General features: G+C 46.2%; 1 protein-coding gene across 1 annotated transcript in view; it reads right to left on the bottom strand.

The window, feature by feature from the left end:
- Positions 1 to 14966: 14966 nt before the first annotated feature.
- Positions 14967 to 26940, bottom strand: part of FGFR3 (fibroblast growth factor receptor 3) — a 33846-nt gene continuing 21872 nt past the window's right edge. Inside the window, exons 7-17 of the mRNA XM_009882568.1 lie at positions 26431 to 26575; positions 23535 to 23722; positions 22511 to 22656; positions 22298 to 22419; positions 20950 to 21060; positions 20601 to 20791; positions 19131 to 19253; positions 17387 to 17457; positions 15792 to 15929; positions 15218 to 15323; positions 14967 to 15131 (exon numbers count right to left, since the gene is read on the bottom strand). Of these exons, the coding sequence (XP_009880870.1) occupies positions 14967 to 15131; positions 15218 to 15323; positions 15792 to 15929; positions 17387 to 17457; positions 19131 to 19253; positions 20601 to 20791; positions 20950 to 21060; positions 22298 to 22419; positions 22511 to 22656; positions 23535 to 23722; positions 26431 to 26575 (1506 nt within the window). The remainder of the gene's footprint in view (positions 15132 to 15217; positions 15324 to 15791; positions 15930 to 17386; positions 17458 to 19130; positions 19254 to 20600; positions 20792 to 20949; positions 21061 to 22297; positions 22420 to 22510; positions 22657 to 23534; positions 23723 to 26430; positions 26576 to 26940) is intronic.

Below are 26940 nucleotides of genomic sequence, written 5' to 3'. Positions count from 1 at the left end.
GGGAGACTGCTCCGTGTTGGAGAGTATATTATCTGACATGCCTTGACTTGCATCATGTTAAATGCTGCTTTGCCCAGCTGTCCTTGCTGCTGCCAAAGGCAAAGTAATATTGAATATTGTGGTGGTGTTGATCTAATCATGCTAACGAATATATTTTCTAAGATGAACTTTTCCACTGTAGACATAATCTGTAGTTCCAGACAAGTAAAAAGTACATAACTGATTCATCTCGAGTTGGTGTCTGTGCTCATTATAGTTGTAATTACCAGCTGTTTTTACACAGATTTTTGTTAGAGAGGAGAGCATTCATTCATTTATCTCAACAGTATTGTTAGTGGAAAAAGTAGGGGAATTCAGAGAAAAACTTGCTGCTCCTTTGATTTCTTTTCCAACATGAAGGCTGGTGGGACATGGGCATTAAGAAGGTGGTGAAGGCCATTATGGGCATAAAATGAGGACCTGAGGGGTGTGTCCTTGGCCTCTCATTCCTTGCTTTTGCTGGCCTAAGCTTGTGCAATGCATACAATTCTAAGGAACTTTATAAATCTTCTAGGAAACTGGGTTTTGAGGATTATTTTGCCAAACTCTTTCCCTAACCAAGGCCAACATGGGTGCAAGGGCCCATATGTGCATCTGCAGCCTGTACTTGGATGGCAGTTATCAGCTGGTCAGCCCTGCTCACGGCTGAAATTCCAGCGTCACCACTCTGGTACCAGGGAAGCCAGATTGAGCCATGTATAACGAGCCATCTAATTTTAATTAAGGATGAATTAAGCAATTTATGGAGGTTATTAAACATGGCGGAGCTGGAGCTGGAACTGGATTCAAACAACTCGGTAGCAGTTGTTCAGTCTTAACTTTCTCCTGCAAGCCAAAATCCCACCAAAAGCACATTGCTTCCTATGGGAACCACTTCTGACATTCACAGGGAAAAGTGTGGCTGATAAGATGCATGACTCTGAGAGTGATTTAATAGGGCTTCCCTGCATGAGGAGCTGTTTCAGGGCAGTCCTCATGATCACAAAAGACTTTTCATGAGATGGTCTGGAATTTGAGGGAGAAATGCTCTCGCTCAGCTTCTGGCAGCCAACTGGAGCATTTTAGGGGCTGAAGATGATGCAACAGTGAGCAACGGAGTCCGGTGAGATCTGAGGTGCCGACATCCCTTATGCATGGATCTACTAATTGGTAGGAGACTGGAGGCAAATTTAAATAAAAACGCACTGCACAATTATGAGAGATTAAATCAAGTCAGATTAATTGAAAATGCAGGAGCGAAGGGAAGAAGCGCACTGCTGCAGTTTGAACAGGTTTTACAGAAACTTTGTCCACCAAACCTCCCTGACCCTGAGCATCCAACCAGAGGCAACTCTTGGGTGACCAGCTGGCTTGAAGCTCCTACAAATGACCCTGATTGCTTAACACTTGAACCCATTGGGCAACTCTGCGAAGGAGTAAGTAAAGGGGTTTGCAGAGATGTAACTAGACGGGTCCAGAAATAAGAGCTGGGCTTTTTGGGTGCTGGAGGGTCTATGCTCTTTGGTGCTGTCTACAGCCTGGTTTTCCATCTCAGCTCCTGCCAGAGCAGCCATTTGGAGGACAGGGGTTGAATGCCATGCGTCTGTGCACTGCCCAATGCCATGAGATCTCAGTCTTGTGATACTTAAATAAAATAGTGAGACTGAAACCAAGAAACACAGGAAAGTCTTTCTGCCCATGTCTGCTCAGACAGAGACTGTTGTTTGCATCCTGATGAGAAAAACACACAGAAACTGCAAACTCAAAATGAATCTCCAAAGAAGAGCTCTGGGTCATCTGAGAGAAGTTCTAGCAACAAATTCAGCCCAACTAGCCTTAAAATATTACAGCATTACTCACTTGCTTTCATATGGTTGAAGGTAAGTGTGAAGCACAGGCATGACTGAAAGAAGAGCTCTCACAGAGGTTTTAGTGCCCAGTCATCACCACACGTCTCAAAGGTTGTTCTACTCCAGGCATCGCTAGTGTTGGAGTGAAGGAAAGGGGGTGAAGTGCAGTCAGAATAGAACCATTAGGTAGTTTTGCTAAGCTTACAGATATTTTCACATCTGAAAATTGTCTTTTTTTTTTAAAAAAAAAGCACTATCTTAAGTGTGAGTGAAAAGCAGAGTTGGTAACTGTTATATTTGCTTCCTTTCTTTGAAACCTTGGATGTTGGGGCTGTGATGTTAAATAGTGTTTAGATTTTATAGTTGTGAAGAAAAGCTGTAAACAGTCCTTGGAAAGCACCGTCCAAATTCAGCAATGAGAAGACAGATAAAAATAGGTCCAACTTGGTGACTTAGACCGAAAAGTAAGAAGAATTAAAAGTCCTGCTTCTCTGGGCTGGAATTGCGAATGTGGGGGTCTATTAGTATAGAAAACTGCTATAAGCCCCATACCCCACATTTGTGTCTTCTTCCATGTCGACCAGAACAGGACTCTTCCATGTAAATTCAGTCTTTGGTGTCAGGTATGGATCACCACTAGGGAGCTAAGGAACAAGAGTTGTCCTAGTTGGCCAGAAACCAGCCCCAAATTCACAGCCCATTTCACAGAAGCCAAGGTGGAAGCACAAGTAGAAATCCATTCCCCGGTCTGTCACTGAGCATGGATTCACAGGGGGGAAGTGGGGTTCCCAGGGTGCTGTACAGCCACCCTATCCCTTTGTCCGGTAGTGACCTGGGTAAATTGCCATAAACGCTTTTTGAAGCGTATTATGTAGAGGGAAAGGCAGGTATTTCACTTGAACTCCCTCAGTTAAGCTCCTTCCCTTTTGCAAATGGGTTCCCTAAAGTACAGCAGTGTTAGTTTGCTCCTCTTCATCCTGCAGTTAGGGTAATTTATGAGGAACGCACTTTTCCTCCTGTTAAATACTTTTTCTTAGCGTGTTGAGTGTGTACATTGCTGCTGGCAAAAAGCAGCCAGACCTGTAGAAAGAGAAATTTCTGAAGAATGTGTGTGGTGTTTGGGTGGAGCACAAATGAGCAGATGTTCCCACAGAACAAGGGGGTTTTATGGTGAATGAGCAGAGAGGTAAAGCCCTGGCTCCAGGGCAGCTGGATGTGTTAGGTGTACTCCAGCGTCAGTCACAGATGCAGCAGGAGACTGCAGGAAAAGTAACTGCTGGGATGTGCCTGAACCCTTGAAATGCTGCGTATGGGGGTTTCCCACTGCGGGACCTGATTGGGATGGTTGTACCTGAGATTACTGGGATAATCTGGGGCCGGTTTGTAGCCTCCCTCAAACGACAGTGTTTAGGTTTTTGAAGCAAACACTAAATAATGTGAGGTTTAATGTCAGGCAGGAAAAAGAAAAGGAGAGAGGTTTCAAACCTCGGCATTTGAAGATGAGCCAGCCAAGTCCATGTTAGTTGGCAATAGTAAAATGACATTTTTTTGGCTTGTAAATCTTATAGTTTTTTAGGGAGTGGTCAATAAATATGGAATACCTCTGCTATCTGACCCGGGCAAGGTGGAGGAACCCAGAAGTTAATCCTCTACTTTATACCAGTGGTCCTCATGCCCCAGCTTCTAGGGCTACTGTTGCAATGTGTTACATATGTGACCAGATAGTTAATGAAGCTATTGCTTTAATTTGCACCGTATTGGGAGCCTGAGCTCTCAGCCCTTCTGAAAACATTTGCCTTAGCTTCAGTGTCTGTAAACTGCAGTCATCAGCTGTAGAAACTCAGCTCTCGAGTTTGGCAGCCTTGGCACCATCCTAAAAAATTACACAGAGATCTGAAAAGCCCCTCTTGTGTGTCCGCTTGTCACTGGCCCCTGTCTACCTCTGTGTACCTGGGAGATGTGCTGCAAACTCACACCAGTCCTTGAGCTTGCATTGCTCTTGCTCTACTAAATTTACAAAAGTTTTTCTTGCTTCAGCACCTCATGACTTTAAGATGTGAAAATAAAGATATTGATGATTAATAATTTATTTCACTGCTGAAACTCCCCCTCTCTGCACGTTAGATGTCCCACCCGAAATCTGCTTCATCAATGCCTGAACTTCAAGGTACCTCAGATGAATGGCGTGGGTTACACTCTTTGAGTGTTACTGAGAGCTTGGTGATATCTAATTTCCTCTGTCTTGGTTGTATCTTGCTCACACGTGCATTTTGCACAGAAATCTGACAAACCTATAGCCAGACTAAATTGAGGTGTTTCACCTTATCTGCTATTTAATGTGAATTATTGGCTCCTTTGAGGCTGGAATTAAGTTTCAGTCACTGTAATTAGCAGTTGTTTGAAATGTTAGTTAAATCCATTTTCTGAGCCAAACTGATCACTCGGACATCGAGGAAAGAAAAATAAATAAAGGTCAAATCAGCATTAGATTTGATCATTTGGAATTATATGCAAAGTAAGCCAGAAAGTTCGAAAGGCACAGGGATGTGGAAGCTCTGTCCCTTCATAGCCACAGATTCTCATTTCTCAAAGGGAGAAAAAGCTCTCATCATAAGCCATGGGACTGTGCTTGCCCTGCCTGTCTTGCATAGCTGAATTCTGAGAGATGACATGGACGTTGTAAGGGACTACCCGCAGCATCGTTTTCAGGTCCTCCTGTGCTTGCAAGAAGTGGCAGTTGGTTTGTTGTGTCAGCTATGAGGAGCATCCTAGATAAGAGCCAGAAAACAGCTAATTACTGAGTGAATAATGAAAAAGCAGGTACTGCAGTGCAGGACACAACTTCCCTAGGAGATGCTGAATAGGAAAGGTTGGTCCTGCGATGTGCTGTGTGGTGGGCTGCACAGGCAGTGAGGGGGACACAGCTCCCCACTGCCCATCTGCAGAGCAGGCAGGAGCTAAAATCAGGGGTGACAGTTTTAGACTCTTATTTGGATGCCGGCATCCAGACTGAAACACTGTGCGGTCAGCCAAGTGACAGTCTTATTTTAGGCATAATTCTCTGCTGCTGAGAGTGTGAAGTGACCTCTGCACCAAAGCACAGCTCACGCAGACCTGGAGATCAAGGACAAAGCGTGGGACCATAGGGATCGTGAGGTCTCAAATTAAAGTGTTGCTTTTTTTTTTTCCCCTTTGCAGATAATCACAGTTTGACTTGTCACTCAACAACCCCAACTACGGTGTGTTTCACAGATCTTGCCTATTGCATGGATTCATAGTGATGTGCAAAACCATCTTTGCTGACACTTAAATACTGGGAGGCAACATTACAGTTAAGCATTCAACCCTAACGCTGTATTTCTTGACTGCTTCATTTCTCAACTTTAATGTTGCATAAACAACTGTTTTTCTGCCCTGTTCTACACGCTCACACATGCACGGAGGCCTTGTTTCTCCAGCCCCTCCCACACAAGCAAACCTCCCTTGGCTTTCCTGGAGATTTTGCCTAACAGCTAAAATGACGGCCTTTTACATGGTTTCTTAAGTTTGACTTTAAGGATGAAGATGAGTGTCTCCCATTTGGAGAGCTGCCCACTCTCCTTGGGCTCATACTGCTCTTACATTCTTCCCTGTTCATAAAATCTGTGTGATCCACCGATCTGGGTAAGGCGAATATGAGTTAGTACCACCTACATGAGGATTGTGGCACATTCAGAAAAATTAACTAGCTTTTGGTCAGCCAACCAAAATGATGTTGGATTCTGTAACCTCACAGCCACCCCTTTTGCCAACAATTTCTTGCCCTTTCTCTACCTTGTAAAAATTTCTTAAATTCTACATTTAAGTACAGGGCTGATGGAAAAGTCATGAGTATTTCTGTGCCAACATAGCGTTGTAATGTTGTAATGAACACAGCGCTTACCTTTCTGTTTTCTGAATACCCAATAACAGCCTTGCTTTTGCAAACCCAATTCCTGAGAATGTCATTAAAATTACTCTCAAAGAGTGAAAGCTGATAGCGGGGCTTTGCGTGAAGTGGACTTGGTATCCAAAGGCTTCCACTGGCTCAGGTTTCTTGACTCCTGTTTATTTTTTTGAAAGAGAAAAAAATGTGATCCTCATAAATAAATAATAACTTGGGATACAAATAAAATGTGGTGCGAGTGTGCACGTATCTCCTATGCTCTGGGACCCTTTCAATGAAAAATCCAATCACAAGCTAATTAGAAGGGGCAAAGGGGAAGGTGGAAGAGGTGTGTCCAAAATGTTTCAGCCCATCCAAGACTTCCTTCAGTTTAAGGCAGAATTACGATTTAGTACTAAATGTCAGTAAAACTGGTAGGCAATTTTAAAAGCATACATTTCCCCAGCATATTTACCTAACAGCAGAGCTCTTCATATGCTGAAATTCTAACTAACAAGCGTATAGATGTAACTATATATTAAGAACTATGTCTTTACTAACTAGCAGAAAAAAAACAACCCACTGTTGCAGAGAAAAGGGGAATGATGCCCGCCCAGTGTGGGACCCGCACCCCTGTCTGGATCTTGGTCTTTGTTTAGCATCAGCTTGCGGATGTGTGTTGTCTCTATCTGCATATTTGATCTTGTAGTCACTGTGTTGCTCAGAAGCCAGGTATGATGGTTCCAGACCTCGGTGGTTGCCTTGCCAGATGAAAGTCCCTGGTCATCAGGAGTATGTTGCAGAGCCTCTCCTTCTCTCTCCTGGGCTATTTGAGAGGTGAGAATACTTGCAAAGGCATTCCCTAATTTTCAGGCATTTCTGTCATTTCTTCTGTTGGGGTATTTCTTTGAGTAGTTCATGCAGGGCTGCTTGGCAGATGATTTTTATTAGTTGGGTGTTTATACACTCCAGGCTGAGGCGATGAGGGTTATTCTGAGTGGAATGGCTTTTTTGAAGAAGGAGACTCTGCAGTGTCTCATTAAGATGGTCCAGTTATGGATTTTCCTGGTATTCTCTAAGAGTTTGACCATAAATGCCTTTGGGAGGTATTTGCAGAAGTTTTTCATGTGCAAGCAATAAACCTCCAACAGAAGCATTAGGCAGGAATGTACACAGTGACGAGGGCGTTTCCACAAATGCATTTTACAATGCCCAGATCAATCAGCCCTCAAGTTTGCTTCCTCCATCTCTTGTGTAGGTTAGATTTGGCTGCATGGTTTCTGTCCAAGGAAGAGTAATCACCAGAAATCTGAAGTACTTGTATAACAAGAGCTCTGAGATGACATTCAGACTGCCACAACTGTGAAATTCTCACGTGCAGACTGTAAATGAGTGTCCCTTTCTGACAGCAGCACATTCCCAGCATGTGAACTCATAAGTACCTGGAAAATTATTGCATCTTTCTCGGGAAACCATCTGGCAGCTTGGTCCTTTCCCTCCCTGTATGAAGATGACTCAGCTTTCACCATCCACGTGCCCGTCTCTGCTTTTCTCCTTTGGTTTCCGTACTGCCCTCGCCAGCCAAACATCTCAGTGCCTTTCTGCTGACGTCTTCAGCAGTGCCTATTCAGTAATTTCCCAAGGGCTCAAGGTCCATGGTCACGTAGTTAACGTTCTACTGTAGTTCCTTTGGCTGGACCAGGCGGTGTGCAGTGGAGGCCAGATTGCTGTCTGCTAAGACAAGACAAACTCCTCACTGACTTCAAATGAGAGAAGACATCCCTAGGAGACTTAAGACTGGCAGAGAACTACGAGTCCTCTGAAGACACTGGCCAAACTGAATCTATTAGACACGTTCAAGAGCTGATCCTGTCCAGCTACTCAGCCCTCATGAAGGTGTGGTGGGCATCATCTGTGTAATGTCAGCACTTGAGTGCATGTTCTTCCCATGTGGAAGATGTGTGTCACTCCAGGACAGGAAGATGATTGTTTTGGGACCCTTGTTTTGGAGGCGTGCAATGTGCCCCCATCAGTGCTCACTGAGTTTGTTCCTCCAAAATGGCCTCAAGCACCATCACCTGTGAGTCTGCTGTCTTCTTCAGGACAGAAACGGCTGAGGGAGCTAAACGCTGCAGTGATGTACACGTGAATGAAAGCAGATATCTCTCTTTTGCAATAACCAGAGATTACCTGTCAGTACTACTAAAGCAGGCTTAATTCCAGGGTCTGCTTGAAAACAACTTCTGCAAAGACTAACTAGTTTTTACTTTGGGAGAAAGTTGTATTTGTCTGCTCTTCCATATCACTGGTGTGGAAGTGGAAAAATCGACATTGGCTGGCTGGAACCAATAAATTGGTTTTCTGCCTTGCTGAGTAGGTTAGCTAAGTGTCTGATGGAAGGGCAGCACAAAGAATCATTTCCTGATCAAGTTATTGGCTATATTGGGAAAAAATATACCTGTGGTACTACCCAGGAAAGACATGCAATGATTTCTCTTGGATTGGGTTCAGGCTTTTTTGGTAGCTATCTCATAGAGCAAATATGCTGGCTCCTGGGAAAGTGGCAAACTGCTGGCCGGATCCCTGTTGTCCGGGTAGCCATTTCGGGTGTGCGTGAGCATGTCAGGATTGTACAACAGCACTTCTCCACAGAGCTTCATGCTATGTCTGCGCCGGCTGTGGTCACTTTGTGTTTGCAAAGTTACTCTCCAAAGCAGATGGTTCCTTGAGGCAGCTTCAGTAAGGGCTTGTTGGAATTTGTTTGGGTTTTTTGCCTAGTTCTACTAGTCGGGCAGAGTCTTTGTGGATGTGCTATGTTTTACATTGTGTTTCTCAGCCTTGATTTTCTGCCATCAGTACTTCAGGTTCTGCTTCTCTCCTACTGAGGGGTCTTGTCAGTATGAGTCAAAAGGTAACAAATTTCACCACCCTTGCTTGTTGCCTGCTCTTTAATACAGTCTCTAACATCTGGAAGTCTCTGATTACACTAACATCCATGTTGACTTTGGCTCAGGGTGGACAGAACCCAAACACAGTTCCTACCTGAGGTGTAAAGCACCTACCTTTGATGTAAGGCAGTGGTACCGCCTTCCACCCCTGTCTCAGTCTGCCATGCTTCGAGAACATGCAGAGGGTGGTGAGGCAGCCCCAGAGGTGAGTGTGCGTGGCATTTAGCTAAATGCCACTAACAATGGCTAGACAGGGGGTGTTATCACCAGAGAGGCCATGTGTTATCTTGTTCTGCCCAGTGCTGGTTTTAGTTTGTGCCACCTGATTTTCTGGCCAAATGCATAGGGAGTACACCCCAGTGCCAGGGAGGTGTGGAAATACTCAATGCTCTACTGGTGCTAAACTTCCCCTTGCTTTCACTGCTTGAGTTTGGTGCCCAATGCCTATTTGAATGTAACACTTGGTTGGAAGATGCACCTGAATCTGTCCCTTCTCCCTGGTCTTCCCTCCCAGCTGGTGTCCTTCCTCCTTGATGGGAAAGCCACTTTTGTCTGCACTGGTGAGGAACCTGGGGCAAGCCATGGTTGCTGGGTGATGCCTACAGAGTTTGGCCTTTAGCAAAATCATTCCTGGGCTAATCCCATTTGCACATTTGGTAAGACATCTTTCTTCTGCTTGGATACTTTCCTTTCTCATCCCCTGCTCCTGCATGCTGCCAGATGCGCGCCCCACCCCACCCCCCCGAAAAGGGCCTGGCACACATGCGATGGTTATGGGCTGGTCTTTGGTGGGAACCAGCCGGGAGAGCTGATCACAGTGGTTGTGTGGGCACAGATGTCCCCACAGGACTCAGCTGATTGTTTCACCATGTGCTAGGACACTAATTTCTTTCCTGGCTTTAGATTATAATCTTGTTGGGGCAGGGCATGATGCTGCTGTTTCTTGACATGTTGCCTGCACTCGAGATGCTGCTTGTGAAAAACAATAAGATGATGATGAAACAGAAACCAAATCAGAGCTAACATAGCTGAGAAAGTGGAGGAAGAAGAGGGTACAAGCAAGAGTGACAAATCCTTTCCCTGTGTCTTGATGAGCCCATGGTCCTGGGCCATGAAGACCTAGAAAGCACTACAGCTCCTGTCATGTCCTCTGGCCATTCCCTCCTGTCCCTCCCATTGTTAGAAGCTCTGTGGTGTTGAGCGGCTCCATCATTCACCTTTTATATTCCTTTTTTGTGTCAACACAGCTGATGTCTCCATATTCCCTTTCTGCAGGTTATGTAGCCTCTGGGAGGGATGAACTTGCTCAGAGGAGTCCACCAGCAGGAGACACCTCCTTCAACAGTTTTAAATGGCACCAGCCACTAGGAAACTTTGCTATTTTAGTTCTAGTTGCCATCTCTTACTGACACCTGCAGGGCTTCAGATTTTTCTTCCTTTTGCCAAATCCTCCCTGTCTCACCATGGAGCTATGACCAATGGGAATAAATCACAATTTTAGTAATTTGTTTGAATGTTGCTATGAAACAGGTCACAGCGGCCAGCGCGAGGCCCTATTTGTGTAGTCACCCACAGAGGAAAAAAGACATTTGTTCTGCTTTGAAAAATAACTCTTTCATGTGGAAAGGGCATAAGGTTTGGGTGGAAGGCTGCGACCACTGAAGGGGAGGATGAGCCGTGGTGGGACATTCGCTCAGTGCTGCAGCCCAACTAAGCAGCTTCGCACATGTTCCTTGAGATTGTTTTGCACATTGCTCAACGCACATCACACGCGGCAGCCAAATATTCATCCTCGGCTAAGAACTGGCTGCATTGTAGGGCAATTAAAGTAAAATATTACCCCCTCCTCCCTAACCCACAAGCAAACACTGCTGCGGGTGAAGGCCAGCAGGGGAAGAATGACATCATGAAACCCAAGAGGGAAAGCAAACATCACGCCACCTCCATGTGCGGGTCAGCCACTGCACCGGGATAGAGACTTGCCTCTTTGAGACATTGACTTCTGTGCTCTCTGTGCGCTTGGGGGACTTCGTTTTTTGGCCAGCTATAAAGCATAGGTATGCTACGCACCACAGCTCACTGCAGAATGAGCTGTCCCTCTCCTGCTTTTCAAGTCCTGGCTGCAAATGGTGCATAACATCCTCACCACCCTGCCATGATGAAGAAGCCATTTCCACCCGAGCCAGCAAAAGGCCATTCAGCTGCGCTCTGACTGCAGCCCTGGATGGCTGGGGATTGTCCCCTGGCCCACACAGCTCCTGCTGGGGCAGGGTTGGGGGCTGGCCATCCAAGTGTGTCCTTAAAGCACGGTAACAACTCGTTCCAGGTAGCAAGACTTCTCCTCCCACAACGAAGGGCACCTTAGTAGTGCTAAAAGAATGTTTTCTTCTTACAATGGCAAGGAAATGATGTAAAAAACATGGGTTTGGGTTTTTTTTTTTAATTCTAGTAGGATGTCACAGGGATGGTGCGAGTCCCAGTGCTACATATGTAACCTGCTCAGATGCATGCATTCCCATGCCAAGCTACTTAAAACTACAAATGCCTGCTGCTGTAGGCAGGCTGTATACAGACAGATAACCTTGTGTGCAAAAATGGAGGTGTCTGGGATGCAGTTCAATGGGATCACTTGCAGGAATCCATTAATACTATACAGAAGTGCAGGTAGGATTGGCCCAGTATTTCCCAAGCTGCAACATCCCCCTGTATCGCCTGCTACCAGCAAAGCAAGGATTTACTGAGCTCCCCTTGGACTCCCCTTGCTCCTTGGGAGATGGGCAGGATGAGGTCCCTCATGCCCATCCCACTGGGAGCAGCACTGGATGCCTGCTCTGATGCACCCACCTTCCCCCTTTCCTAGCGGTGGGCTCCTCTTGCGGACCTTGCACCTCCACCAGCATCGGCAGGGCTGAATGCAACAAGGTGAGCACCACCACGCTCACGCTGGGAGGAATCCATTAACAGAGGTTTGATGAGCAATTCCTGCCCTTGTGTGACTGCTTTATGCTAAATCCTGTACGACAGCGTGGGTTAAATACCTCCATACCTGTACGCGCACAATGGTTTGTGTGGCTATACATATACTCACCAACAAATAAATACTACCACCCTTAAACCAAAATTGTTATAAATTTATTATGAATATAAAACCTGTGCTGGCCAGGACTCACCAAGCAGCACTGTAAAAAATAAACCCTCCTGGCGCTACAAATCCCAGAGCCTAGAAAACTTGGGTTTTGCAAAGGACCCTCACAACTAGGAATAAACCCCAAAATTTAACAACTTGTTTATTTTTTTTTTCTGTAAAAGTAAGTTTGCCATGTTAACAAAAGCAGAATAGTTTTATTTAGTGTCCGTCTCACACCTTAGACAGCTGCAGCTGTCAGGCACAGAAATACAGTATTAAAATAAACTGAACAGAGTTGCTCATTGAAAAAAAACACGCTATGCAAACCTGTGGATTGTAACATCAACAGTATAAAATGTAACAAAATCGGAATTTTTAATTTTTTTAAGCTTTTAAAGATAATAGTCCAGGCTATAAAACTATATAAGCATTGAATAAGAAATGTTAAAGTCAACAAGTCTACAACAGATACATCTTGTAAAAACTCAATAAATTATATATATATTTATAATATCTAGTAACATTTGAAATCATGCACAGTTTTGTACATTTTCTTTTTTCAGTACAGGAAAACTCAACGCTTTGAGTACTTGGAATGTACACAATTAGCAGACATTTGTAAGAAAATACCAAAAATTCTTTTTTTATTCCAACAAAACAAACCAAAAATCTATAGTAATCTACCTTCTCAAACTTCCATTGAAGTAACCTCAAACTATAAATTCTTTATTTTAAGATAAGGATTTTGTGGCTCTAAGAAGAAAAAAAAAATCTTAAAATGAGATGCTGTCATCCTGTTATTCTGAAACATTGATATGTAATATGCACCAGAGAAAAATGGAACGAAAGAATCCAGGATGCAATTTGCTTTGCCTCTTCGTGGTAGTACATAAAAATCTTCTTGACGAAAAAAAAAAAAAACCAAAAACAAACCCACAAAAAACCCCACACCCGATCTCCCCCTTGTCAGCTTGATCCACGCTAAAATTTCCTAGTTCATGCGTGTGTTTTGAAACAGCCATCTGACATCGAGGAACAAAACAGCACAGCATTTTAAACACAGAAAATCAGGCATCACTGGCATTTTCCAATGTGTTAGATGAAAAGAAATATGCAGTCGTTGCACCTCTCCTGCAAACAGTGTCACCCTTCTTGCTATTTTGCTCACATGGCATTTCTGAAGCCCAAAATACAACGGTACTGGCAAAGGGAGAAAAAAAATTACCCCACATCATCCAAAGTCAACATTTTGCTTTGCTGCATACTCGTTATTAAATCGACCACAAAGAATACCTTCATTTGAAAATAGAAAAATAAACACCCACACCCCCTTAATGCACAGTGGTTAAACTGATGGAAGAATTCTTGGCCCTGTTTTTCTAAAATACGTAAAAATCATCTCTCTGCTGCTATTTGTTTGGTTTTAACCACTGGTGATGTATTGAAAAATAAACTTACCTTTGCTCACTGCAATCCAGGATAAACTAATATTTTTTTAAATGAATACATATATATATATTTATAACATTAAATGTAATTTGTTAAAGGACTGTACACCTATACATTCTTTCAATATTTCCCATAAACACAAAAGAAAAACTTGATTAATATATTTTTTCTCGATTTTTAATAAGTTAAAAAAAAAAACCACCCTTAAACTCGGTGAAATTTAAAGTTTACAGTAACGCTATGCTATTTCAACCGATTAACAGATATGTTAATGTCTATAAATAACTTTACAAATATACATGTTAAGGTACAATTTTTAAAACAAAACTGTGAAGATATAAAACAAACAAACAAAACATCTTTTCTTTCGCCCAGATCAGTATATCCTAGATTGCAATGCTCGTATTTTGAGACTCTCTCTCTCAGTACTGCTTTATGTTGCATTAGTATTATACATTCTTATTTTTTTAATATATTTATTTATATATATACAGGATATATTTATAGATATATACACAGATTCTCTGGAATAAACCTTTTTGATATAAGTTAAAGGCTCTTGCCTACAGGTACCCGTAACTTCTTTCTCCGAGTCACTGCACGTAGATGGAGCCGAACCCGCTGGCGTCGAGGGGTGGATGGAGGAGCTGCTCCCCTCCCACTCATTCTTGGCAAGCTAACCCCAAAAAGTGCGATTTTATTCCTTTTTTTCCCCCCCAGAACGGCTGTTCCCAAACGTCAGGATGTGGCTTGAGATGCCGGGTTGGGCACCCAGGAGCCAGGTCCCCCGCCGCTCTCGCATGGCTGATGCTCTCTGTTCCCCAGGGTCTCCCACGGCTGGCGCCGGGTCTCTGCCCGTCCCCGGGGTCTGCTCCTGCCTCGGCACCGACCCAGCGCTCCCAGCCCAGTGCAAGGGCCAGCGGCCACTGCGCCTGGCCAAAACGCCGCCATTTCAGATGACTTGACTGTCTCTTTTTATCTTTTTTTTTTTTTTTTTCTTCTTCCAAAAAGGACTCCTTCTATGTAGCTGGGTAATAAGATCATGAAGCTATAAAAACGACGACAACAAAAATATAGATATTTTTTATAAATATATGAATCCCTGCAGGCAACGTGGCTTTTCAGCTCCACCAAAAAGGTTCATGTACAGATTGCATAAGCAAAGAATTTCTACATTCTTTACACTTTTTTTTGTCTGTGTTTTTCTTTTTTAAAAAAGGAAGAATTATTTTTTTCTCTCTTCTTCGTATTGCAGGCACAGAACGGCTACTCTGGCACTTGAAATGCAAGCGCGGAGGCTGGGAGGTCAGCACCCCCCAGGTTCAACATTCTGCTTAGTTAAAAAAAAAAAAAGAAAAAGAAAAAGAAACAAAAAAAATTATATATGATAGATCATCTTGGCAAGAGATTAGTTCCTTCAGGCCAAACAGTGCTTCTTGACTTTTTATACAGCAAATGGGAAAAAAAAACCCAAAAAACAACCAAAAAAAAGTTAATTTTTTTTTTTACCCTGAACAGCTCGACAACACCACAAATCTCCGGGCACCACCACGCAGTTCCACTGGAAGATCCTTCACTATAGTTTCATCCTTGGCGCCCCACCTTTGCGCCTCTGTGGGCATGCTGCCCACCTGTCCATCCATCAGTCCGTCCATCTGCCTGGGCTGTCCTCATGTCCGGATGACGCCATTGCAGGGCGGGTGCTTGGGCAGGCAGGGCTCGTCAGGCAGCAGGTCATGTGCAAAGACCGAATCATCCCCTGAGGAGCAGGTGCTGTGGGTGTCCTGGCCGGCCGGTGAGTACTGCTCGAAGGGCACTGAGAGGTCCAGGTACTCCTGCCAGGGCGACAGATCCATCAACACTGGGTGCTCCCCACTGGGGACCGAGTCACCCCTCCCCGCACCCACCCCACCACACTCACGTCAGTGGACGTCACGGTGAGGACCCTGTCCAGGTCTTCCACCAGCTGCTTGAAGGTGGGCCGCTGCGAGGGGACGGCGTGCCAGCACTCCCGCATGATCATGTACCTGCATGAGAGGGGAGAGGGAACTGTCACCCATGGTGGGGCCAAGCAGTGCCCACCCACCTGCCCACCCACACCCTTAGAGAACAGCTATGACTAAGGCAACATCAGCCATGGCAGCTTTGCTGCATGGCCACCAGCTGCAGAGAGAGGAAGGGTTTTGTGGAGTCACATGCCTTATTACTGATCACCTCACACATGTCCACACTTTTGAAGTAGGAGGAGGAACTGTCTTAAAAATGACACACCAGAGCTTCAACCCCCAACTGCCACCCGCCAAACGAGGGTGCATTACGCAGCCCGGCAGTCATGGGCCAAGTCAAAACACATCAGGGTGGGTGAACCTATCTGCTGCCAGTCCCACAATCACATGGCAGGGATGTCCCACCAGCCTGAACCATGGCCTGGAGTGGCATTTGGCCACAGAGGGAAGGGGGAGTGGGGAGAGGAGGTGACCCCCCACCACACTCACAGGTCATGGGTGCAGTTTGCGGGTTTGTCCATCCGATGGCCTTCCTTCAAGAGTTTGAAGAGTTCCTCAACAGGAATTCCCGGGTACGGAGACCCTCCCAACGTGAAGATCTCCCATAGTAGCACTCCAAAAGACCAGCTGGAAACCAAAGAAAGATCTTTAAAATTCAATGAGGTTTTTTTTCCAAGTCCCCCCCCATATCCCCTCCCCCCGGCTTGGCTTTATTTCTGTGCAGCCATGCATAGCTAACAAAGTCATCAATAGCATGACTAATTGCCTAGGCCATTTTTACTAGTTACTTGGAGATCTCTGCTGATCCAACTCAATAGCAAAGAAATCCCAGGCACCAAGTCTGAAATTGAAATGAGCATTTAATCAGATAGGTGACAGCCCATCTATTACCCCCAGCTCTTTGTTAGGTCTTCCACCAGCTCCACTGAATGGAACAAATCAAATTATTCATGCACAGCTTCACTGAATTGCAGGCTTGGAACCACAGGCCACTAATTGTGCAAGCTGATACCAAAACTTGCTTGTTACAACATTCATTTCACTGGCCAAGCTGGGAGAAAAATACCCCAACAAAAATCAGCAGAGCACTAATGTTACACACTCCAGTCCTGCAGCTGTGCTCTGGTTAAAAGTCCTCCTTTTCAAAAATATCTTTTGCCTTCTTCTTTTTCGTTTTAAAAACAGGGATTATCTGTCTCTGTTTCGCTTTCACGCACACTCGCTCTCCCGTTCTCTCGCTTTGATTTATCTGTCATGCCCGCTGCAGCATTACCTAAGCATGGAAACTATGATTTAAGATCAATAAAAGCCAAAGTATGTGAAAAACACAGAAATAGAAAAGATTCATTTGTCCAACTGCAAGCGGTGAGCTTTGGGCAGCAGGTGTGCTGGCTGCTGAATTACTGTAAAAATGCCATTATCGACCAAATATTGAAATAAAAAGCCGGTCTCCATGCTGAGCTACTTCAGCCCTTGCAAAGTTGAGACATGATACAGATTTACACGTAAGGCGGGCTCTGCTGTTTGCTTACCGTGCAGAGGCACTAAAACGGACAAGACAGGATTAGGAAAAATAAAAGGCAAATAAATGAAGCGGCACAATTAATCCGAGAATATATTTGTTGAATATTCCCTGATCAACTCTACGAACAGCAGATGGAATATTTCAAGCTCATCCCACGTACTCAACTGAAGCGTAACTGTCTGGGGCAAAGCGTGGAGAAAGCCAAGGGTAATTTTTTTAATTTTTTTTTTTTGCATGGAGTTTTTTTCGCACACATTTTTTTGACTGCAGGATGAATCACCTCATCTATAAACTGGACAAGAAATACCTGCCTGCCTTCCAGTGATTTTTCAGCAGTTCACTAGAGCTCCTTGCATGAAAGCAACTAGATAACGGTAAAATAAAACCACGTGTGCAAAGCTGCAGCTTGGAATCCATTCATTCGCTTTTGCATCCCCAGGCACCCCAGTGGTGAACGAGCGCAGGCTCGTGCTTAGCAATACATTTGTCTTAAAGACACTATAGGTGTTGATTTCCCTGCCATTTTATTTTTTTTTTAAGAAAGCGTGGGTATGCTTACACATCGCTCTGGTGAGTATAGACCCGGTCAAACAAGGCTTCTGGAGCCATCCATTTCACAGGCAGCCGACCCTGTAATTAGGAAGACAATGGGAACATCCCATCAGCATATTCCCCCAGCCACCACGGCACCATCTGAATCTTCTTTCCTAATCCAGTTTGAAACATTTTCATTAACAACCACATCTGCCTTCCCGGTCACTGGGCAAAGCAGTAGTGGCCACATATAAACAGATTAGAGCGTTTGATCCCTGGATCTTCGCTGACCATCTCTGCAGCAAACGCTCTCTGTAGAGGACTGTATGTCACTGCCAAGGCAGGTTTAACATATCAGAGCATCTAAATCTTTGCATGGGAACAGCATCCACTGCTCACAAATGCAGCTAGTTCTGCAGCAGAGCACGGGACAACACTTCCCATCGCTTTGGTTGGAAGAAGCAGTTTGACGCCAAGTCCAAACCCTGCTTAGGCTGAACTCGAAGGGAAACTTCCAAGAGTGAAGGCAAGGGCCAGATCCTCTAAGAATCAAATCTTGCAGGAGAAGGCCTTTTCCCAGGTTTCCAAGGGAACATCCTACCTCAGGGTCATAAACATGGGCTGTCACATATGAGAAATACGACATGAGAAAGACTAGATTAATCATAATTCTTCTGCGTTTTGCTTGGCCCTGGAGGGTGTGTCACGCTTGAGGCACAATTTGGCTAAGGTAGGGCTTTGTCCTCTTCTGACCCACTGTCTCACTGGGCGAGGCAACCAGAGACGGGACATATTCAGGATGCACAAATGGGATTATGCTCTCAGATGTCCAACATAGCTCAAACAGGGAAAATCCATCTGATTGATTATTAAAATTCTGAAGAATTTTTATTAATATATGATTAAGAAATCCTGGCAATTAAGAGAGATTTCTGATATGATACTGGAAAGGATCAGTATGGACACGGTAGGCTTTGTAGGACTGCCTGGACATTTAGACCCCTTGCAGTTGCAAGACCCTCAGGTTCTGCAATACCCTCAGCCTCTTCCACTGCCATCTCCACACTATGTTGTAGTTGTGGCTTTTGCTCTTTTGCTGCAGAGCACTGGGACGTGCTTTGTTCTCTGCAGTGCGACAGTGGTGGGGGAGGGATGTTCCATGGACTGCTCAGAGCTCAGCATCTGCCACAGGGCTCTGAACCATGACACGGGTTGTCTCTCTAGCCCTTCGTTCCTAAATTAATCTCTATAGAAAATATAAATGGCTCCAGGACTCAGCCCTTGGCTGGGACCATCTCCTCACCCTTGGCAGTGGAGTCAAGGAGCTCAGTTGTAAAAAAGTGAGAGAAATGCATGAAAGCCAGGTAGCTGCAGAAATACAAACAGTGACATTCCTTTGCCAAGGGCTCTGGTGGGATCAGAGCTTGGCTCCTTGGGAACTTTACGAACAGTAGTGCAGCAGGCTGGAAAGGGCTCAATTCCCCTTCAGTAAAACTCTTGGTTTCTCTTAGTCTAAAGCCTCCTGGCCAGAGCCGAGACCTCCCAACCAGCTGCTAGCAGCAGCAGTATCTGTCAGGAAGAAAATGGATGGTGGGTGGACTCCTGGGACCAGCCTATCTACAGTCCCTTCCAAGGTGAGGCCACTGGCAGATTTCTCCCTCTTAAGCCCCTCTAGAAAGGGAGGTGTGCGACAAGGGCCACTTGCTGCAGGGATGGCCGAATTCCCTGCCAGAAGGAGAACGGCACGTGCTTGGCAGCTCTGTACTTACATTGGTGGTTTTCTTGTAATAGTCGATGTTGTGAACGTCTCTAGCGAGGCCAAAATCAGCTATTTTCATCACATTGTCTTCAGTGACTAACACGTTCCTGGCTGCCAAGTCGCGATGAATGCACTGTGAAAGGTGAGCAAGTCAATAAATAAGGGCTTGTTAGCCGCTCGCGCCTGGAACCAACAGCACCGTGTGGTTTATGAGCTGCCATTTCATTGACTCCCAAGCTCATAAAGCTGTGGGCACTGCTTAACTCCTCGCTTTCTGTGTCACTGCCCCATCATGCATGCTCGGTGGGAGCCACCTCTTAGCAACACCTAATCGGCAGCCTCAGTGCTGACACAGCCACGTGCCTTTTCTCTCCAAAAGGGATGCACAGATGAAAAACTCAACCCTCCTCTTCTGGGAGCCCCTACTGGGACGTGAAGCCGTCTTTCTGCCCTGCTTCCTCCAGGAAGAGGAGCGCAGGTTCATGTTTGAAGGAAAATAATCCTCAAATTAAGACATTTCCAATACATCCAAAATACATTATCATTGTTAGCTGAGAAAGAAGCTAGATTAGCCTGCATTGTGCAGAAAGGGAGTTTAAAGCTACCATGAACCATCCACCCTGAACTGCAGTCACAGGACCAACACATTTGACATCTGAAGCTGACCTTGCTCCTGCCGTAGTGCTCCCGGCCTGCAGAAAGAGGTCACACTGGCTGGTGCACAGCTTCCTGAACCCAAAGCCTGATTCTCTGCTTGCTGATGTCAGGGTAAACCAGGACTAATCCCAGGATGTGATGTAAGCAAACGCAGCAGCCGGCTCAGTGTCAGCAAAGTGCTCCACAGGGAGCATCTTGGGCACGGCCATGCATCAAGCCCAATCCATCGCTAGGTCTGCTCCCACTGAGCCTATACACGCTGGTGACAGCCACATAACACATGAGCTACACCCACGATCTCAGCTTCCTCGTGGCTGCTCTGCATCTTTAGTGATCTCAGGAGGGAGATGCAGGGGGGCAGGGCTGAACGCAGCTCCTGACTGTTGTCTGAAGTAACATCTCCCACGGTGGAAGCTCATGACCTGGGTGACGTTCACCCTGACCACTGCTGACCGAGCCTCGGGATCGCACATCTGACAGCCAGTTACCTCTACGCATGGTAGAGGTTGAATCGGTGAGGAGAGGCACCAAGGTCTGGGTTGTTTGTGCTTTTGTATGCATTCTGGGGAGGCTAACAGGCCCGCAGGCCACAGCGAGGGCTGTGCAGCTGCATGGGTCATGGATGTAGCCAGCGCACGAGAACTTCTGCGTACGGCTGAAGCCTTCTGCAAAAAACCCAAGACACTTCATACCGAAAAATCTGGTCTCTAAAGGGAGAAGCCTGTAACGCTTTGCCTGAGTTGCCTTGCACACACGCGCACCGCATGCCTTTGAACACACGGGTCTGACCGACGCTTCTACCAAATGAGGTTTCTCAACTCACTTTCTGAGATGCCAAGTACTCCATGCCCCGGGCCACCTGGTAGGCGCAGGAAACCAGGTCTTTAAATGTCAACTGCTCCTCGGGCAGCTTGCAGGTGTCGAAGGAATAGTCCATGCCAGGTGGGCGACGTGCCCTGAGGTATTCCCGCAAGTTCCCCTTCGACGCGTATTCCACCAACACGTAGAGCGGTCCTGTGAGAAAGAGCACCATCAGCATCCAGCAGAGGAACAGCTGACCACCAAAATCTCAGCTGGGACTTTTTGGGGAGCCAGTGAGTAAATACGTAGAAGGCACAGTCAAACCTGAGCCTCACACCACCCTGCAAGTACCGAGCTGCTTTGCTACATACCATCCTGCGTGCAAGCACCAAGGAGGTTAATAATGTTTTTGTGCTTCCCAATCATTTTCATCATTTCCATCTCAGAGACCAGGTCAGAAAGGTCCTTGTCAGTGGCATCATCTGGAGAAAGGAAGTGAGGAAAGCAAAAAAAGGTCAGGAACAATATAGTGTTTTGTGAAGTAGTCTGGTGCATAACCATGTGGGGCTTTGATAGGGAAACAGTACTCAAAATATGGCAGTATTTGCATTTATTCTACATTGGGAAAAAGAATCAAAGCAAAACCAAAAACCACTAGCACCAAAAAAAAAGAGAATATTTGTTCAAGAACAAAAACCAGATAATCGGAGAGAAATGCTCATATGGAAATCCATAAAACCTTTCATCTTCCATTTCATCCTGGTATGTATTAAAGAAAAAAAGTCAGTTTTGGTACCCAGGACGTCTTCCAGTTGTTTCCCTCCTTCATCTCCAGGGGCAAAGAGTCAAGGATGGGGGAAGGTCAGAGCTGGGAAAGGGACTAGAGGAAGGAATGCATTTTTGATGTGGAAAGCTGTCATTTTTCTACAAAAGTAGAAAAACTCCCCTCCGTTTTCTACACAAGTAGAAAAATGGGGGAAAACCTCCCCGGATGAATGCTTTGGTTTGGAAAGATGGAAACATTCCTGCTTCCAAAAACACCTGCAGCATGGACTGAAGGAAATGTAAATTAAGCGAATCCTTTTCTCATAAGAAAGATTGTTTTTTTCAAGATGTCACCCCATGTAACCTCAAGCCCGTGCTGCTCGCTATTGGAGCATCTGCCCTGCTTGTTCCAGCTGAACTCCTCAGATTTTGCCTGTGTGCTGTCTGCAGTTACTGTGCGCAGGAGAAGGATGGGAAACAGAAACTCATCTGGTGGTGCCTAGTGAATCCCCCACTTCGTCTTCGCTTTAACTTCTCAGGAGTTTGGGATCGAGTTTCTTCAATGAAGAAACTCATCAAGAAGCAGTTTGTCAACCATATTTTTGCAAACTCCACCTAAGCTTGTGGCATAAGCTTTTGCTAGAACAGGCAACGCTGGTTACGACAGAGTAAGGAGCGGGCTGATTCAAAGAGCTGGCTAGAAGTGCAGGGGGTTCCCCTTCTCAGGGATGCTATTACTCCTTGGAAGAGAACTCGGTTAATTCTCATTCCCTATTGCCAACGGGATTTGCACCTTTACATGCTCTCCAAAGAGACAGTCCTCACCCCCAGGCTATGTGAGTGAAGGGGAAGAAAGGCTGTTTCTGGCTTTCTTCTATTGTGTCTGTATAAAAAAGGGAACGAGAGGAAATCCCAGTGCAATATGCTGTTCTGCCCTCTGTGGACTTCCCATACCTTTTAACATCTTGACAGCAACCGTGATGGCCTTGTTTGGCTTGTCCTTATCAATTCCGATTGCTTCTGCCATCACCACTTGGCCAAAACACCCCTCACCGAGCGGCTTCCCCAAGGTCAGGCTGGAGGGAGGAACAAGCAGGCGAGTTAGTGGGTACCGGGGTGGTGACACTCCTGGGAGGCAAGGGGAACCCGACCTGTGGGTTGACTGACCGAGAGCGTGCCAATTCCCACTTGGGATCAGGAGGCAGTTCCAGCTCAGAGACATTGGCCAGCATCGGCCCATCGCTGGAGGAGAGACGTGTGATACGGACCAGGGGCGTGTTGGAATTCATGGAAGAGTTGGACTCCAACGACACCTGCTTGGGTAGAGCAAATGAAGTGTTATTGCCAACTGTATTCCTAGGGAAGCCAGCACCTGAGATGGATCACTGAGGGGGTTTGAGCTATCTTTGCTCACTGACACCTTTCTGGTAATTTTTAAATAGGAAATCCCCTCCCCCCCACTCTCGTCCTTGCAGAAACGCACTGATCTAGGCACCTGTGGGCAGGTTTTTAGCTGGTGGAAAGGAGTGACAGGTTAGCCAGTGTCCCCCAGCAGCCACGAGGTATAATTCATTCATTTCCTCTGTGTGCATCTCCATAGCACGTATAAGCTATATGGAGTGACTTCTCCTGTTCTGGCACTGTAAATGCCCACCATGAGCTTGCAGCCAAAGCTGTGAAATCTGTATCCTTCACCATGTGGTCTTACACGGTGCCTTTTACTCCTGCCACCCTGCAATTACCTGTGGCAGAGCATCACTTACTGCACGGAGGAGGACCCTTTCCCACCTTCACGAGAATTGGTTCGGGTACACCAGTGACCTCCGTAAACGCAGGACTGAGCACAATTAAATGTGCTCTTGCTCCCCAAATCCCTGCTCCACCAGGGAGCCTGGACTAACTGCTCCCCTGCAAGATGTGTTTTCTGTGGCATCCATGGCTGCACTGCCACCCCCTCTTGGACAAGGGTGACAGAAACGTGGCTGCTCAGGAGCTGCTCATGAACCAGAGTCAGCTGCCACCAGCTACTGCTCCACTGGAACAGAAACTCCTACACTGCAGCCAACTTATGTCCCTCTTGGGCAATGTTTTTCTGGTAGAGCTTGTCACCTAGAGAGAAAATTTCAACGGGGCGGGGGAAAGAGGGATGACCATAGGGTGGAATAGGAATCTTGTATCTACTTTCTGTTACCTGTCTCTTGAGTGGAAATTTGGAGACTTTCTGTACAGTGGGGGTGTTCATGGCTTTTTTGTTTGGCATTTTCATCCTGCAGATAATCACAATGACCAGCACCAGGATGAAGAGAACAAAGCCAGTGCCGTAACTGAGAATGCCAGTGTATACTGAGCCTGAATCATCCACTTCCACGAGCTCCTCTGCTGCGGGGTGACAAGAGACAGCAGTCAGGATGGGGTGGGCAGCTGCCTGCACACAACTACACACACGCAGTGCAAAGAATTTGGGGAGGACTTGCTCATTTATACCAATTTTCTGAGTGACTTCAGTGACTGAACTCTCCTAGGCCAGTGGTTTTCTACCTGTGGCTGTAGCTAAAGCATTAGTTCAGTTTGCCTTTTTGGGGGGTAATTTTAGCACCCTGGGATGCAACCCTGGAGTTTCTAAGAACTTTCAGCCCACATATTGAAAACCACTGCTCTAGGCTGAAGACATCTTCACGTGTCTGTGCTGTCCCTCTGACCCAGATCTTGCTTTTCCCACACATCCACACCACGTAGCTGGATGCCTCGAATGTGCAAAGGCTGCAGGACTGGGGTTTGCTGCCCTTCACTGATTTGGCTTCTCCAGCAACGACTTCCACTGGACCAGTGCCTGCCCTGAGGGACCAAGGGGCTCGAAGGGCACCCAGGGGTAAGGCATCACACATGGAAAAAGCCTCACGAGAGCAATCTGCATGATTATTTCATGAAAACGTAGTTCTGCTGGGAAGAGGCTGGAAGGTCTGGCCCTGAGAGGTGGCTGAGCTGGGAGGGTGATGGCATGAGCCCATCAGCAGTGGTACCTGGTAGCAACACTTTTTTGGGGCCAGCAAAGCTCAGCGGTGATTCCCCCTTTGTTCCTTTCAGGACAGGCACGTAGAGCAGAGGAAGGAGCCATGGTGGGACCAGTTTTCTGTCCCCTGAAGGTGGGCTGGTGTCAGAGGAAGAGTCAGCAGTGGGAAACTTCATAATGAAGTCATGCCAGTGGGATTAGTTCACTAACAGCTCGTGTACATCACTGATGCCCCAAAACAGTGTCTTCCGCAAGCAGCGGGAACTTTCCCCCAGCAGTAGCAGGCTCCGAATCAGGTCTTCCATGGCTGTGTCCAAGGGAACACAAAGAAAGGGCTGTTGGTGACATTGAGGGCTGCACCACCCCGGGTACCAGCTGTGCAGGGCCTCATCCTGCCCAGCAGCCATCTCCTCCCGTGGGGAAGGGTGACCAGATCTCCTCGGATCAGACACTATGGTTGGTGCCACAGCTTTGCAGCCTTGGTTCACACCGTCTTGCCCTCTGCTCCACGTCTCTCCTCCACGTCTCTTCTCCCTTAGTGTGGACAGGGGTTTACATGCAGAGGTTCCCCAGACGGGCTGTACTCTGCACCCTCTCTGTGGGGAGCGCTTCGGGGCCTGCTGCTGCACAGACGGCTGTCCTTCACTGCGCCTGACTTCAATATAAAGTTCCACTTCTCTTTTTTTAGTGGGGTTTCTTCTGCTTGTTCTTTGCTTAAATAATAATCATACATTGTAAAAACAGCGTAACAGTTGGATGAGACAGTATCGGGAGATTCTCAAAATAACAGAGACATTAGTCTTCTAACCAAAGAAAACGATTTCTCATCCAGTGGATAGCAGAAGCAGAAACAAGATCAGATCAGCTATTATAGAGCTGGCAAATAAATAGAGAAAAAAACAGCAGATCCCACCGGCTGCAGGGTCGGCATGGAGGAGACCTTGAGCCCCAGTAAAAGCGATTACATCCAAATCACCCACACAGATAAAGTAAAGATTAGAAATGCCAAAGTTTCCAGTTCCTAAACACATCCTGAGATGGATGTGTTACAAGATGGACCCAAATATCGGTCTATGACTGGGTGAGCCAAAGTGGGGGGTGTATAAGATTTTGGGTGCCCTTTCAGTAAGGGTCTACTGAACATACTCCAGGTCTGTTCCTGCACTCTCTGCAAGGCACAGCACCCACGACATTCAATATGAGTATTGCTGGTGCTTTCCTGAACCATGCTTACGCCTCCCTCATAGCTGGAGGCAGATTCTGCAGGTGAAGGGACAGCACAGCCTCACTCCCCTCTTTGGGAAAGCCGACTCCTCCTCTGTTGCATACTCTGCGCTGGCTTTATTGTCAATGAGAGCTTTGCACATGAAAGGACCACAAAATTGAGGTCACTCTGGCCTCGGGTGTCAAGCCCGCTGCAGCTTTCATCGGTCCCAGCTGGAGCAGGCAGCATGCAATGCCCCTGGGAGCCAGGACTCCCGGGCTCTCACTACAGATGACTCTCCTCGACCTTCTGGTTGAGATTGCTATCTTGGCCTGTTCATCCGTGAAGCGGAAATAATGCTATAGGCAGGGAAGGGCGTAGTCGCACCAACCACTTATGCAGCTAATTTTAAGTTAAGATATGAGGTTAGAGAGAAAGGTTTCTTCATAAGATGATCCACAGTCCATGTCCAATTTAGGTGCCCTGGATCATCTGATAGGGAGGTTTCCTTCTCCCACTGGCAGAGGAAGAAGACAAAGCTCCCAATTTTGGCACTTAACAGTCTCCTAAAAAAGAGGCTGCGAACTCCTCCTTGTTATTTAGACAAAAAAAAGATACTGGGCATTTTGTATCATTACTGCAAAAATAATTTAGATCTTGAGATGCATTGCAAAAAGCATCAGCTATGAATATGCAACAGAGGTCTTCTGCTGTGCAGATTTACCACCGGCACAGCAAATCCCAGAGGAGAGCCCTCCCTGGATAACACACCCTCTTCCAAGCGAGGAGCGGTCTGCAGGAACTTGGCATTTCTAAAGCAAAACGTCAAGGCACCCTGGAGAGGGAAGGAGAGGCCAGCACAGAAGGAAATACCTGGTAGCACCGTCAGCCAAGCAGAGTGATGTGAGAACCCAATAGAATTCCCTGCGAGACAAGTATATTCCCCAGCATCCTCAAAAGTAACATTTCGCAAGTACAGAATCTCTAGCTCCTTATCCGTTGTGTTAACACCTGCCGTCTACAGGGGAAAAAAAACACACACATATAGAAAGAGGGAAAACAGAGAATAAGCCACATTCCCAGCAAGTGTGAGGACACCACAGGCAAATTTCAAAAGCAGATTAAGGTGGGTTGTTTTGGTGTTTGTTTTTTTTTTTTCCAATGGCCCATCTTCCACGTTTATTTATTCATTCCCCTCTGCAACCTGTAGTCAAAAGCAAAAAAAAGTTCCCTTCACCAGGTTCTTACTCTGTCCCACTAAAGAAGCATGCAAGCAAAAGCATCCAAATGAAAAATTGCCCCCACAATATGACTGACTTTGGGTTAGTAGGGTGAGTACAGGGGTGGGAAAGAAAGGTGGTAAAAGAGGAGAGGAAATACAGA

The sequence above is a fragment of the Charadrius vociferus genome, unplaced genomic scaffold (genome assembly GCF_000708025.1).
Source record: "Charadrius vociferus isolate BGI_N301 unplaced genomic scaffold, ASM70802v2 scaffold213, whole genome shotgun sequence".
Lineage (NCBI taxonomy): Eukaryota > Metazoa > Chordata > Aves > Charadriiformes > Charadriidae > Charadrius > Charadrius vociferus.
This window is presented reverse-complemented; position numbering and strand designations above follow the sequence as displayed.